Source organism: Pholis gunnellus, assembly GCF_910591455.1.
Source record: "Pholis gunnellus genome assembly, chromosome: 10".
In the NCBI taxonomy this organism is placed as follows: domain Eukaryota; kingdom Metazoa; phylum Chordata; class Actinopteri; order Perciformes; family Pholidae; genus Pholis; species Pholis gunnellus.
Genome location: NC_136537.1, coordinates 2,114,542 through 2,130,020, shown reverse-complemented (window position 1 = coordinate 2,130,020; position 15,479 = coordinate 2,114,542). Strand labels below are relative to the sequence as shown.

General features: G+C 41.4%; 1 protein-coding gene across 3 annotated transcripts; it reads left to right on the top strand.

The window, feature by feature from the left end:
- Positions 1–8,053: 8,053 nt before the first annotated feature.
- LOC306702442 (short coiled-coil protein B-like) lies at positions 8,054–14,909 on the top strand. 3 transcript variants are annotated; one of them, XM_079168069.1, is made up of 4 exons: positions 8,054–8,189; positions 8,857–8,924; positions 8,998–9,078; positions 12,057–14,909. In XM_079168069.1, exons 2-4 carry the CDS (start codon positions 8,909–8,911, stop codon positions 12,197–12,199), a joined length of 240 nt encoding a protein of 79 aa, XP_079024195.1. In that variant the 5' UTR covers positions 8,054–8,189; positions 8,857–8,908; the 3' UTR covers positions 12,200–14,909. The 3 variants fall into 3 exon arrangements, with proteins under 3 accessions (XP_079024195.1, XP_079024196.1, XP_079024194.1); XM_079168070.1 differs by having other exon boundaries at positions 8,084–8,189; positions 8,868–8,924; XM_079168068.1 differs by having other exon boundaries at positions 8,108–8,189; positions 8,857–9,078.
- The last annotated feature ends 570 nt before the right edge of the window (positions 14,910–15,479 follow it).

Sequence of the window (15,479 nt, the reverse complement as noted above, 5' to 3'; positions counted from 1 at the left end):
TCTAAAAAGAGGAATTTGTGTGCAGGGTCTAACGTTCTATCTGTGGTTGTTGAAACCACTTCAGCCTCATTCTCCTCTCTTCACATCATTGTTGGTCAGTGTTAGGATTCTGATCATATTGTCTGTGCCTTCATTTCAGATGTGAGTGGGTACGTTTGTTCAAAAGCTGTGATCTTTGTCTCGTAGCGCTTACTGCTTTTAATTATCGCCACGGTCTCTGAACATATTATACTGGTTTTAAACTGCCCAAGTTAAGAATTAACATACAAGAGTCTGTCCATTCTTAAGACTCTGGTCTTGTTGCCCACTTTTCTCTTTTTGGAGAATGCCAAGTGAAGTAACTTCTCTGACTCACGTTGTCTCCAACTGTTGGGTCTCTCTCCCTGTATGTGTTTATCTCACGATTTGAGGGCAATAATTATCGGAATACACATATTTGATTGGCCGAGTAGCATCACGTGAGAGGATATACAACACTGAACAAGTGCCGTAAAGGCTAGAAAAGCTGTGCTGGTTAAAATAGAGGTGCTCTGTTGAAATTGAATAATTATCAATTATCTATCGGTTGTTGGTCCAGGGTCCAGATACAACAATGTCTGGATCCGGACCCAGACTGCCTATTGGTGACCCCTCTTCTAGATGTGGCTACGTCCACATAGTGGACAGTTTGGTGAATGTGCATATTTCCTGTCATCCCTAATGTCTTATTTAATGTCATCTGATATTGTTCTCCTTGCTCAAAGTGTGCATTTGTTCCTTTCAAAATCTGCCTGTCGTATTTGGTATCTCCATTATCTTTAGGGCACTATACACTATACACTATAATAACTGCCGTAATCTATTGTTGACCACTATATTACATTTATCAAAATGAACAGATACACAGCCAACACATATCTGTGACTTACAAAGTGGTTATGGCAGCTTTGGCAAACAGTTGCCTATATTTTACCATCCAGCAGAGCAACATTAATGCTGGGGTATAAGCTTGAAACAAACTAGTTCGATCATGTCCCAAAGACAAATGTTGTAAATGTAAACTCAAAGGTTGGGGGGGAAAAGCCAGCCATCAACTAAAGGATTGAGATTCAATAAATATTTGCACACACAAAAAGAGACTCAAGTAATCTTCTCAAGAATGAAAAAGAACTCGTGAGAGAAGTTTAACCCTGAATTTGTACACCTCTACACACCTGGCCCATCGCCATTTGAAGTGGTTGTGAATGATATCTGTTTGTTTAGTCTGCTATAGTTGCTTCCCTTTATTCACCAGCAAATGGAAAAAGCTGCCCATTGATTGATTAAAACCAAAACAATGAACTTACATTTTTAGTTCTTAGATTTTTTAAATATCTATTTATTTATTTTAGCATATAAAATCACACGTTTTTTTCTGTATATTGTTTTTATTTGTTTATCTATTGATTTGTGTATAATTTCATTATTTATTTAACCCCGGTATTTTTCCTTATCACTTTTGCTATTCCTTTAAGTTGGGCCCTAGCCCTATTTTTAGGCCTCTGCTCGAAAATTGCATACCCATACTAAAAAGTGTGTCTATTTTAATAATTTTGATGTTAGAATAAAGGTAACACCTGTGAGATTTGTTCAGATGTGTAAATATCAGTGTATATGTTACTGGTTAAGAGTAAATGAAGATGGCACACAGATCAAATTGAAAAGTTTCAGGTTTGCCTGAAAAGAAAAAGCACTGAAAGCATGATTATCTCTTTTGAATGATGCAGCTGAAAGTTCAAACCTCTCCCAAATCATAGGACAATATGTGAACAGCCTCTCTGCAAAGTTTGACTTTGATAAAGTGAAGCAGAACATAATTAGAGAGGTTTTAGTACATAGAGTTTAGGCGAGGTCACCAAAATGGTCATTTTGGAACCATCTGTTCCATTAAAATTTTATATTCTATACAAGTTATAGAGTCGAGAGAATTGAGCCCACCCCACGTGGAAAAGACTGTCAGAATCAAAAACGCGCCATCCCTCGTGAAGCGTAAACTCCGATACGCCGAAAGTCCACCCCTGGTCCCCTGGTTTAGATAACACCCCCAGTGTTCACGGAAACAGATTTATGACAAACAGGACATCCGTAGAACAGATATTTGAGTGAAAACCCCCGGATTTATCCTTTGTTTTCACGAAAACAGCGAAAAGGTGAGGTGCGTTTCTGATAATAATCGATAAAGCGGTTTGTGGTTCTGGTGTTTGATGGCTCATATCTCTGTAATGGTTTCACGGAGAGAAATATTGAAGATATTTCCGGAATCTGTGTAGAATTGGCTTGCTTCCTGGTATCTCGGTTTTCCGTGTTAGCTTGTAGCTTTCTGTTGGTAGCTCCGACCGGAGTGCGGAGTCGGTTCATTCATGGCGAAATATGATTGATATTTTGGTAATTCTTATAGTTGTTTTAGTTGTGTAGAATTGAGTTTGGAGCGTGTAACATGGCTTACATGATCTTGTAGCCCAGACTTTTTTCTTTAATTGGGTATATAATATGTGTATAACATTCATTATATTCGTTCTTGATAAGTGCATTGTACGTACGCTAAACGTTCTCCGTAAAGAGGGGGGCTCTCAGGCTAGAAGCGTTAAAGGGGCCAACATGTCAATCAATTGGATTTGGATGGGCTTTCCTGTCCAGGCTGAGTAGTCATTTCCTGCACACATGAATTGATGCTTTGAGAAGGATCTATCTGCAGTCATGCAGGCTACACAACACAAAACAAAATAGTTTTGGGGCCTAAATCTAAGCGAACTTTAACCTTTTCGAGGGGCGTGTCATGTAGTGTGTCCTGTTCTAGGCCTACTGTGGACCAAAAAGAGGCGTTTGTCTTTTAACCACTTTTCACTTTTGAGTTATTGATCCAAAAATGTTTGAATCTGTGAATATCTTTCCATTTTTACCGATCTTGGGGCTATGTACTTACCTCTTTAAGATTGTGCAACACAACCTCAGATATTTGCCCAATTAACTCTCCATGACATCTTCCACCATCCTCAAAATATAGTTCGGTTCTAACTTTTCTTCCACATACTGAGCACGTGTTAGAATAACTTCTTGGACCCCTCTCTTTAACTTTCCTCTGCCATGATGTTTCCTTCCCTAATTCAAACCACTACCACACCACATTCACACTGCACGTGTACGTCGCATCTACTTACTGTTGTCCATACTAAAAAGCTCCTGCCAAAGTAGCTAAGTTTGTCCATGTATAGGATACCCCTACTACAGGACACGACGATCCTAGATGTCAGGGATTGTGTCTTGCGGTTGTGGTGTGCGACTGTGGTGCAGGTTGTCCTTCAATCAGAGGATCGGTGGCTCGATCCCTGGCTTCGCTTGACACTTGACCCCAAATTGCTCTTGTAGGCAATGCCTGTGGTGTATGAATATTAGTTAGTTCTGATGTGCAGGTGACACCTTGCATGGTAGCCCCTGCCATCAGTGTATGAATGGGTGTGAATGAATGAGTGTATGAATGGGTGTGAATGTTAAATTGAAAGTGCTTTGTGTGGTCGGACGACTAGAAAAGCACTATAAAATTACAAGTCCATTTACTATTTAATAAAGTTGGTAGTGGTAGTAAGTTAGCAAATGTTGCTTGCGAGACTGCAAATAGACCCATCTCAAAGCATTGGCTCATGTGTGTAGGAATTGACAACTCAGCCTGGGCAGGAAGTCAAGCCCAAAGCCAGTTGATTGAAAGCTTGGCCTTTCAAGGAATAGCTAAATTTATGAGGCAAAAGCAATATGGAAAAGAGCAATACAAATAAATAAATGCAATTATATTAAAAAAAACATAAATGAATATGTACAGAGATAAATGAACAAAAGAATTTTAATAATAATTATTTTATATTTTGTTATTGGTCTATATATTTCCACATTTATTTATTTCAATAATTTCTCTTTATATTTCCACATTATTTTAAAGATGTATTCTTTATATACATGTGTAGAAATGGCCATGATATTTAATGTTTAATGTTCGTGCTACTTTATTGTCCAATGTGAAGCAATTTTGGAGAGTCCGATTGACTTGAAATTTGACACGCATACCCTACAAAAAAAACCTCGAGGACCACTAAAGCCATTTAGATTTATTTTGCGAAAACATTTTTTGACATCTCCGAAACTGTAGGACTAATTGCTATCAAATCATCAAATTGTTGATATCTTTTTTAGTTTTCAAGATACTGACCAATGACCTTCTAAAGGGCACATAACTACACCAGTCGATAACTGTCCAATCATCACAAAACTTGCAGGATATGTCCACAAGAGTACCTGAAACATACCCTGAAAGTTTAATTCAGTCTACCACTATGGGGCACTACAAATTAAAAAAGGCACAACATAACACAAATCAGACTATAAATCTAAAATTATTTATCCAATCAATATACAGTACATCCTGCATGACAATGTTGAACCATGTGTGTAAAACTGTTTGAAATTGCTTAATGGTGGGCGATACTAGTTCCAAACATGTGCATGGGCCCGGCACAAATTTGACCATGAATCAAAAACAGTTTGACCAAACATCACCAAACCTGCTGGTTAATTTTAATTAAGCTGTTAAAACATCCTCAAACGCCAAGAAATATGACTGCAGGACTTTAAATGTGCAATTACTGACAAGATGCATACATTGTCATGATTAAACAAGTGTGTGATTGGTCTCAGTCCTTCTTTAGACAGAATGAAACCAACTGAAATGACTTTGCTCAGCGTTGTGAAGCCCGAGACCCATTCGTTGCTGCCTGTGGCTTTGATTTTTGGCAATTGAGCTGCTTCTTTCTGTTGAGCGCAAAAGGGCTTGAGCTGCTAAACGGCAACAAATATGGACTGAAGCAGTGCATTTTGTTCGATTAAAACATGTTGTGAATTTTGAAATGATTATATTTATCTGTTTTGGACTGAGGACTGAGATAAATCGGGGATGACTGAGTGCTGCGTAACTTGTTGTGTGCGAGTGTAAAGGGAGAGAGAGAGAGAGAGAGAGAGAGAGAGAGAGAGAGAAGGTGGACTATATCACGCAATGAACAGATGTGAACATGAACGCCATGAGCACCAAGGGTAGATGGTTGTCCCAGTCACGCTGGTAATGAGAAGTGAGGATGGAAAGCTGCTGGCCCATGGTGCAATGGAATATTTCCACCAAGCCATCATCAGAGTCTTGTGCATACCCAGTCGCTCACACATGTAGGCAAACACCCAGGACTCGAAGTTCCTCCTCTGGTCACTGTGTATGGTCTCCGGTACTCGGAAGTGGCTGAACATGCCCTCAACTAGGGCTTCTACGATCGTCCCTGCCTCCTGGTCTGGGAGGGCGTACGCCTCTGACCAATCTGTGAAACAGTCTATGGCGGAGAGGACCCACCATATTCACTGCCACCCTTTCCCTTCCCTCAGCCTTGTTAAACGCCAGGCTCAAGAACGCCACCACTGGCTCTCCCTCAGGTCCCACCTGGGAAATAGGAGTAATCTCAAGTCACCTCATGATTCAATTCCATTCAGAGGGCTACGATGCAATTATAAAACTATAAAATTATAAAATTTGTAAAATTTGTAAATTTGTAAAGATTTATAATTAAAAAACAGATGAATTTACTTACATTATCTGTAATTAAACCAATATTGGCAATAAATACAAGAGATCCCTTTACATTTCCAAGCATTGTAAAGGGAAGCAACAAGAAAATAAATACAATTGTGCCTCTAGCAGCAAAACCATAATTCAGCATGTTCTGAGTCATTTGCCCTTATTCACAAATAAGTAATAAAAATGTATTTTCAAACAAATCCTCCTGTTATAGGCAATGAGCATTCAGCTCTTGTACAAAAATAACGCTGTACAGAACATTTGTGGCGACTGTGCCTCACTTGACTAAGAGGGTTATCTTGCAACTGCAAGATTGATGGTTCGATCCTTGGCTGGGACGTGTAATGTGTCTTTGATTCTCAATGACTGGGTGTGGGTTCAAATCCTTGGCAAAAAAAGGTGCCTACCTTGTAATTTGCTTCACACTTTTCGAGTTGAGAGGAAGAAGAATAAGCAAAATGCTTCCATATGGTAGGTTTTAAGGCACGGCGTGCCCGTCAGATTGTATCCATATTCGGCTGAGCTGCCCTCACCAGAACTCTGCTAGTATTTAGCCTAGCTTACAACCTATACAAAATACATGTGTACTAGGTTTGTTGCATTCAGGGGCAGCGGTGAGGAACAGACAGCCCAGCGTAACAGAATTCTTACCGGCGATCATAATGTTGAGAATTGAGTTTGAAATGTTTGATTGTTGAGTTTTCTGCATCGAGTCATAATCGTTCATGAGATAATCGCGATGCATCTAAGAATAATTTTTTGGGAAAGCACTCCTCCCAAACCCACACCTCTAACATCTGTGTCCAGGGTGAAGGACACGTTGTGGTCGGCTGGGTCGAGCACCGGGGCCTCACTCAGGGCGCACTGAAGGCTGCTGAATGCCATCTGACATATCCCAGTCCACAAAAAGTCTCTGTCCTTCTGTAGCAGCTGAAACAGGGGCGCAGCAGTGCAAGCAAAACCCGGTACAAACTTCCTGTAGTACGAGGCCAGGCCTAAAAAAACTCTTCAGCTGCTTCTAGATGCTGGGAGTGGGCCAGTCTGCGACTGCCTGCACCTTCTCCTGCATGGTGCCGATGCGTTCACCCCGCAACCCAGTGCTCCAAAAATCATACCTCTCTCTGCATGAAGTGGCATTTCTCAAGGTGCAGCTTCAAGCCAGCTGCTCTGACCTTTTCCAGCACCAACCATAGGGACCCCAGGGTGGCCTTGAAGGAGCTGCCCTGCGCCAGGATGTTGTTGAGGTAAACAAGGCACTGCACACATGTTTGCTGAAATTGATTGGATGTGGCACAGCCCTACCTAGAAAGGTTTCCACCAGCCGCCATTGGCCACAACTGTTCCTGCTGCTGGGGCTTTAGGCCACCACATTTCTTCCTCCACACCTCCCTTACTGCAGACAGCGTCCCCTCCTCTTCCGTCCGGGACAACTATAGGCTAAGGCTGGGGCTGAGTCGCTCACGATGGGGCCGGGGGGGCACCCCGGGTGGGTGTCCAAGGACGGACGGTGAAAGAGGGAAGGTTGCAGACAACAGTCTCCACAGTACTCACACTCACACTGTGGACACTGTATGTTCTTCAGTGACGGGAACAGCACCTGGAGGAGGATTGGTGTATATAACTGCCAGACATATCTCAAAGGATAAGTCCACTAAGAAAACGAATACATTGTTTTTAACAAATATTTAAATGTGTGTTTTCAATATAATATGGCATGACAGAATATACGTATTTGATGAGTGACTTTCCATAATGTGAGGATGTTAATTGAGTGCTTTTTGGTTACCTGGGTATCACCTGACTTTGCCGCTCTGTCTCCACAGGGTTTCATAGGAATACTGCATGGAATACCACGCAAGTATTTCCACATCCGCCTCTGAAGATTTCACCTCCACCTACTAATGCAGAATAACCAATTAAATAGTAGGTCTATAAAATTAGCTCTATTTCAGAGATAGGATTGCTCACAGGATACTCATCTGTTTGCACCTCTAATAAAGTCTAACCCGTGTGGTCTTTTTGATTCCAACCAAACCCCAGGATTAAGTTCTACTAAAATGCAGTTTTTGTTACCGGCCCAGGTTTATCACATATAATATCCTATATTACTCTCCTGCAAAGTGACATTTTATCAAAAATACAAAATAAAGATTGATTTATCAAAGTGAAATACAATTTCTGTTTTTCTTTAATTAATTCATGAGCTTTTTGTGTAATTGTCATTCATAGTACACATACAGGGGTGTTTTAGACGTGAGGTTGATTTATACAAACTGTTTGGATGATCACCATGTATTCTCACCTTTACCTTTCTAGCGGCATCTTGTTCACAGCAATGATGGGATACACTCATCCATCCATGTTCTGTACAGATGTACCAGACGCCTGTGCTGTAGGTGTCGTCATTGTCCTGCTGGTTTCATATCGCCCCCTGGCGGCTGTTTGGTGCACTGGCCTGATGGTGGCGAACAGGACGTACTGACTGAACACGATCACTAGCTGGGGATTTACTCACAGCCTTTAGTTGGTTTTCTGTATTTCGGCGCAGCAGTTGTTGTCACATCGTAAGGTATGTTCCGAGATCGTTTACACACTGCGAGTGCTATGGGGCAGTTGAAGCAAACAGCACGTGGCTAGTTTATGTTAGCATGCTAACCGCTCGTTAGCAACAGGCCTGGCTAAGGGTGTGTTTGTTTTTTCCGCCAGCTGGCCTCTTCTGTCACCCGTTTCAGCATGACTAGCTAACAGCCAGCGGTGGCTCCTAAGACGTGACAGCTCGCCGTATTTGGGCGACTGGGCTCAAGGTTCCTTTGCTTCAGGCTGTCAGGATAGTGTAGAAAGTGATGTGACGTCACGTCACTCCGCTACGATGCATTTTTAGATCGTAATAAAAAGACATAATATGTGTACCACCTATATGTATCTTAGGTTTTTTTGAAAATGATGATGTTCTTAAAACAAATTCTGCGTACCTTTAAATAACACTTTGTTAACGTTTATTAAGTTCTACCTGTCAAATGAGCGTTATGTGACAGAAACGCAACAGTTAACGTGATGTAGGCGGAATATTTCTGGGTGTTTTGGTAAAGACACGCACGATCATTTCATTACGTTATTAGCGTAACGTTGGTGGTTCCTGGTCCGCCACAAAAGCACCACAGTGACGCTGGTGCGTCTGCTGTTGTAAACATATACACCTGATTAAATGATGGAACGTTACCTCCTAAATCTTGCAGTGTGTCGACAGTGGCAGCCCTGCATTCCAGAAAGGAAGAGGAGTACTTCACCATGAGCTCAGAGGATGGTGAGACAACACACGATCAATCTGTCCTCGGGCCACACGGCAGTCAGTCTGACTGTGCCTTCCACCGCTGCAGGTGACATGGAGAACCAGGCCGAGAGGGAAGAGAAGACCAGGCTGATCAACCAGGTGCTGGAGCTTCAGCACACTTTAGAGGGTAACACAATGACGCACACGCACACGTTTAGTTGTTCAAACCGTCCAAACTAAATACCAGCATCAGGACGGTTCAACCCAGTGAGGAGACATGAGCTCAGATCATCCGCTGTGTTCACACTGGCAGCACACATCTGATTTCTAGCATTTACAGTTTGGTATCATGTTAATTATGTGAATTGAAAAAAATTGCTTCTCTGAATATTTTCTTTTCAGAATTTGATGTAAACCAGATCAATGATTGTAAACGCATTACATTTTTCAATGTGACACAAAAGACTGACATTATAGGGAAGCGCGCCAATGTGGACAGAAGAGTAAGCGTGATACACGGGTCAAGGATTCATCTATTGTCTATTGTGTACAACACAGGGGTGTGCAAAGAAATGCAGTTGTATGCTACATAAAAAAAGAAATGGATGGAGGATGGGTCTCGCAGCCGGAGGGAAGAAGCTGATCTGAGGTCTGGTGATACGGCAGCTGATACTTCGAGGCTACAGCCACACAAATATGTTTCTCTTTCAAACCGGGCTTTTGAAAGAGAAAACGATCTCCATCCACACGGCATTTCAGCATTGTTTTAAAATTGATTTCCGTCCATACTAGCACGCCTGAAAACGAATATCACATGACATTACATTACATTACATTACAGTCATTTAGCAGACGCTTTCATCCAAAGCAACTTACAATAAGTGTATTCAACATCGGTATTCAAGAGAACTACTAGTCACCAGAAGTCATAAGTACATCTCCTTTTTAAACAAGCATCTAAGAGCATAAACCAGAGCAAATGTACAGAAACAAACTAATACAATAAGTGCAACGAACTAATACGAATACAATAAGTGTTGAGTGGAAGGCTCAGGGTAGTACTTCTTGAAGAGGTGAGTTTTCAGCCTGATGAAAGATGGGCAGTGACTCCGCTGTCCTGACGTCAGTGGGGAGTTCATTCCACCATTGTGGGGCCAGGACAGAAAACAGCCGTGACCGGGTCGATCGGCCGCAGGGACCTCTGAGCGACGGGGCAACCAATCACCCCGAGGGAGCAGAGCGAAGTGGTCGGTCGGGGGTGTAGGGCTTGACCATTGCCTGGAGATAGGAAGGAGCTGTTCCTTTCACTGCCCTGTAGGCTAGCACCAGAGTCTGAAACTGGATGCGAGCTCTAACAGGGAGCCAGTGTAAAGAACGGAGAAGGGAGTGTGTGTGTGTGTGTGTGTGTGTGTGTGTGTGTGTGTGTGTGTGTGTGTGTGTGTGTGTGTGTGTGTGTGTGTGTGTGTGTGTGTGTGTGTGTGTGTGTGTGTGTGTGTGTATATTAGAGCTGTGAAAAATAACGCGTTAACACGTTATGATTAAATTACAGGATTAATTCGTTATTTTTTTTTAACGTATGCGCAGAATGAGCTTCCAATATCCCACAATTGACCGTTCGCCCCCTTAGTTACTGTTGCTACGTCGACAAAACTCCAAGGACTGTGAACCCAAAAGCACGGCGAGGACGGTGACAAGCGCTATATCTGTCAGTGTCAGTGATACTTTTTGGAGTAATATCTCCGCGATATTCTCCGGATCAAGGCAAAAGGGACTGCAATATGCAGTGGAAGGATATATCCAAAACATTAAGATCACGAAGGTGACACAACAATAATCGAAGCAAAAGCATACAGGTCTCAATCAAAACATCTCTAATGCAGTCAGACGTTAGCTGCTATCCAAACAAACTAATGTAACAGACTGTCTCATGTTTGTCCTTTCTGGTGTTGAAGATATGTCCCATCAGTGTTGCCGTAGAGAGGGGGCAATTCCCGCCTCTAGGAAAAGGGACGTAAACGGGAAGACGTTATGGTTTCACCGTAGCACTACCAGCCTAAAGTACCATCTCAACGCGACGCATGCGTTGGCCGGTGAGGGGAGTTTAAGTGGAATGCGCCAAACCACCCTCACTGAACAACGTAGTTCCCTCACTAAGTCTGCCTGTGACAAGTTGACTAGCACAGTTACCAAATGGATTGCAAAAAGCTGTAGACCGATTAATATTGTTGAGGACGAGGGGAAGTTTTGCGAGTGGCAACGGGGGACTCGAGCATCAAAGCACCGCAAAGACGCACAATAATGACAAAAATCGGTAATATGTGATTAATCATGATTAATCCACAGAAACCTGTGATTAATTTGATTAAAATTTGTAATCATTTCACAGCCCTAATATATATATATATATATATATATATACACACACATATACACATTCATGTGTGGGGCTGCGTCTCAGCCTAGGGAGTGGGCTCACTCCAAATGTTGCCGAAGAACACAGCCATGAATAAAGAAAGGGACCAAAACACCCTCTGAGAGCAACTTCTCCCAACCATCCAAGAACAGTTTGGTGACGAACAATGCCTTTTCCAGCATGATGGAGCACCTTGCCATAAGGCAAAAGTGGCTAAGTGGCTTGGGGATCAAAACATCTAAATGTTGGGTCCATGGCCAGGAAACTCCCCAGACCTTAATCCCATGGAGAATTTGTGGTCAATCCTCAAGAGGCGGGTGGACAAACAAAAACCCACAAACTCCAAGCATTGATTATGTAAGAATAGGCTGCCATCAGTCAGGATGTGGCCCAGAAGGTAATTGACAGCAGGCCAGGGTGAATGGCAGAGGTCTTGAAAAACAAGGGTCCACACTGCAAATATTGACTCTTTGCATAAACTTAATGTAATTGTCAATAAAAGCCTTTGACACTCATGAAAAGATTGTAATTATACTTCAGTATACCATAGTAACATCTGACAAAATGATCTAAAAACACTACCTGTGACATTCTCAAGACTTTTAGCCACGGGTGTATATATTGCCTACAATGACCTGTGTGTGTGTGTGTGTGTGTGTGTGTGTGTGTGTGTGTGTGTGTGTGTGTGTGTGTGTGTGTGTGTGTGTGTGTGTGTGTGTGTGTGTGTGTGTCTGTTTGTTCCCCCCCTACAGACCTTTCTGCCAGAGTAGATGCTGTCAAAGAGGAGAACCTGAAGCTAAAGTCCGAGAACCAGGTTCTGGGTCAGTACATTGAGAACCTCATGTCTGCCTCCAGTGTCTTCCAGACCACTGACACCAAGAACAAACGAAAGTAAAGAGAACCTCTGAGACCTTTGATCTAGGACCCTACAGACATTCCATAACCTGAAGCCAATCCTGGATGACTAGACTTCAATGATCAACATCGTGGATCCATTAATACTGCCTAAGCCTAAAACCTGTGTCTGACGGTACATCCCAAGTCTCTTATTTGTCATTTCCTCGCTCCTCGCTTGAACCGGAAGTTGTTCTGCTCCGCCATATTGACGGCCGTCCCAAAGCTCTTATTTCTGCTCTGAGGAGCGAGGATGGAGGAGTGAGGAGGGATCTCCAAGGAGCCATTAGTGAGGACGCACGAGAGCAGCCTTCCAGGAAGTGTTTTAACGTCTGACACGCCCCCTCCTTGTTCATCAGTCATGTGATTGGACACTGCAGCCGATCGGACTGATGAGATTTCTTTTTCAACATCACTGGAGTTTAACACCAGAGTGAAGACGGATCAGATTAAACTCTAGTTTATATTTCATTAGTTTTCTGATTCACCGTCTGGTTTAAATATATGTTCATTGTAGTCTGAACAACAAAAGGACCACAAACAACTTTCTTCATTTATTAGAAAGATTTGTGTTTTCATGATCTGATATTTCCCTCAATAACTTTATTATGAAACAATTAAAGTCAGAGAGCTTTTTACATCATTTATAATTAATTAATTCAGTCACGTGAGGCTGATCATTCAGTGTTTGATGAGTTTTATCATTTAAGTTTAACCTGAAACATGGAGCCTAATAGAATAATTCCAGTATTCAAGAGAAACATAATCATATTCTGGGTTATTTAATAATGACGTCACAATCACAATTTCAAAACGTACAGACGCAAATAATGCATAAATAAGACGAACGCATTCTGCAGGTAGAAATCGATCCTGCGCTTATAAACAGAACCGTTTGTTAAAGAAGAGACTACAGAGAGAAACACCTCTACAGTGATGATTACTGTCTTTATTAGTTATTAGTATTATTAGTTACTATTATTAAGTACAGTGATCATGTGAACAGACACAAACTTCTCTAAAGTCTCTCCAGCTGTTAAAGCCGACTGACAGCTGATCACAGCTACATTTTACAGATTACATGTGAACACACGATAATGTTATAATTTATCTTCGCTCAATCTTGATTTTCACCGAACAGAGCCTGAACGCATCACAATGTAAGTGAACGGAACCTTTGACCGTTGTACATTAACTACGTCACCAGCTCTCCTTCAGTTGTTTACAATGTGACGTTATCAGAGATCGGCGAACATATTTATAGCAGTAATCAAGGATGTACTGTTCTCTCTGTGTTTTACTTCCAAAGTGTTAACATAGATAAACAGCCAGCCAAACTCCTTTGCAAGAGCCAGGAATGCGAGCTTGCTCCTTTATTGATTTCATACAGATTGAATCAGGTTGACAACGTTGGATCGGAGTGAAAATACAAAACATCTTAATTGACTGCAATATGAATAACGGATAAATATAAACAGCCTTATGTTCACATTTACCTCGAAATCCTAACAAAAGTCACCATTCTTAATCATTCAACACATGAAGAGCCTAAAACACGTACAGGTGAAGGGTTACTGTGGATTCAGCATTGGGTGCCACACAGCTGCGAACATGCTCCCCCCAGTTTACAGCTCTCAACTTCCTACTTCCTGCTTCTCACTTCTTGCTTCATTACAGGTGTCAAAATAAAAGCACCACAGCCATTTGTGCATGAAACAATGAAAACACATTTCAACAGTTAACTTAAACACTTCTTCAACACATTCAGGGCCGAACAGAGGAGCCTGACAAACTTTTGCAATATTTACTAAATAGCATAAACACTCAGTGAGTCTTATCCGTTTCTCCTTCATCAGATTTAGCTGTTAGCTTGTAGCTAACATGTGACCAGATCGCTACATGCTAATAGCTAAATCTTCACCCATAGCCTACAGAGAGGGTTACCTTCCGGGATATTCAACATATTCCATGCATTGTTTCTGCAGTTTGTGCAGTTCATGATGCAAAATCTAATGAACAACAACAAATCAACTAAGTCATAAGATCTGTCCTTTCCTTTCGCTTTCCATTCTCACTGTGATGTAGCAGTGTTTGTAGCGGAGGTATTCAGGTAATGCAGAGATTCTTTTAGCTCCATGAGATGTTTGGAACTAATTCTGTTACTGTTGTCTTGTTAACAATGACAGGGAGCACATTACAGGAGACTTTTATTTATTGTTCAGTATTGCTGCCATTGCCATAGATGCAGTAGATTTTTAGAATTTGTATTTTAGTTTTATTGTTACTGCTTATAATCTCTCTACAGGCCCCAGTCTTTGTCATTTCAGTACAATGTCACTTTTCTGTTACCACTTTGTTGCTGCTTCAAGAAAGTTGAGAGTAAATGACAGCACTAGTCTTTCCATTAAACTGGTAACGTCCTAGTTTAGCCTCAATAAATCAGTGACAAATGTGCATATTTGGTGCATTAATGTTAAACACATCCATGAAGTTTTGAAATATCTTTAACCCTGTTGCATTTGTACATTGTTTACATATGATGGTTTTTGTTGCTAATTTGACATTACTTTAGTTTAATAAAGTGATGTTCCTTTTTGGTGAAATGTTTGTCAGTGATGTTTCCTGAGCGAGGTTTAATATTTAATATGCTCATGTCACTAAGGGTGCTCGTAAGGACACATATGTCACTGCTTTGCACTTCTGCATTTTTAGTGTTATTTTGCATTTACAGACCGGTGACAAATTAAAGGAAACATCTAAATCAAATTGGTAACCTAAGAAATGCAGTATTTTCACTTCTTTACCTTGCTGTCAGACGGAACAGGGAACTGAAGGCTCTCTTGAAAGCCACGACACTCCTTTGACAAAAACAATCATTTGACCTCACAGAACAGGGAAGTTGCTCGTCTTCCGTTGCCTCGGTCAATTAGTGTTGTTTGGGTTAATGACATTTTTTGAACTACAACATGATACCCGACCTTTGGCAAAGATATCAGAACAATCCCTTCTGCATACCTTACTGTGAGAAGTAGAATCATGTTTTCTACCACGCCCTTTTTCATGAACAAAACAAACCAAAGTTCTCAAAGGTTACATTTCTTCAGAGTTTTGCTGAAATAATACTCAAGTTTCATTCAAATTAGGAACAGTCTGAAAAAGAAACAATGTTTCGAATCTGACATTTATGTACTGAAGTTCTGAAATACAGAATTACATCAAAAGTAATCCCAGTGGGCCTGTGACACCACATCAGTATTTGACAGCATCACACTGATGTGATG

What these genes read in the sequence shown, in the direction of transcription:
- LOC306702442 (XM_079168068.1), top strand. Translation starts at nt 8,922, where the DNA reads ATGGTGAGACAACACACGATCAATCTGTCCTCGGGCCACACGGCAGTC. An exon ending in GCTTCAGCACACTTTAGAGG is followed by an intron (nt 9,079 to 12,056) that starts GTAACACAATGA and finishes CCCCCCCTACAG; the next exon opens with ACCTTTCTGCCAGAGTAGAT.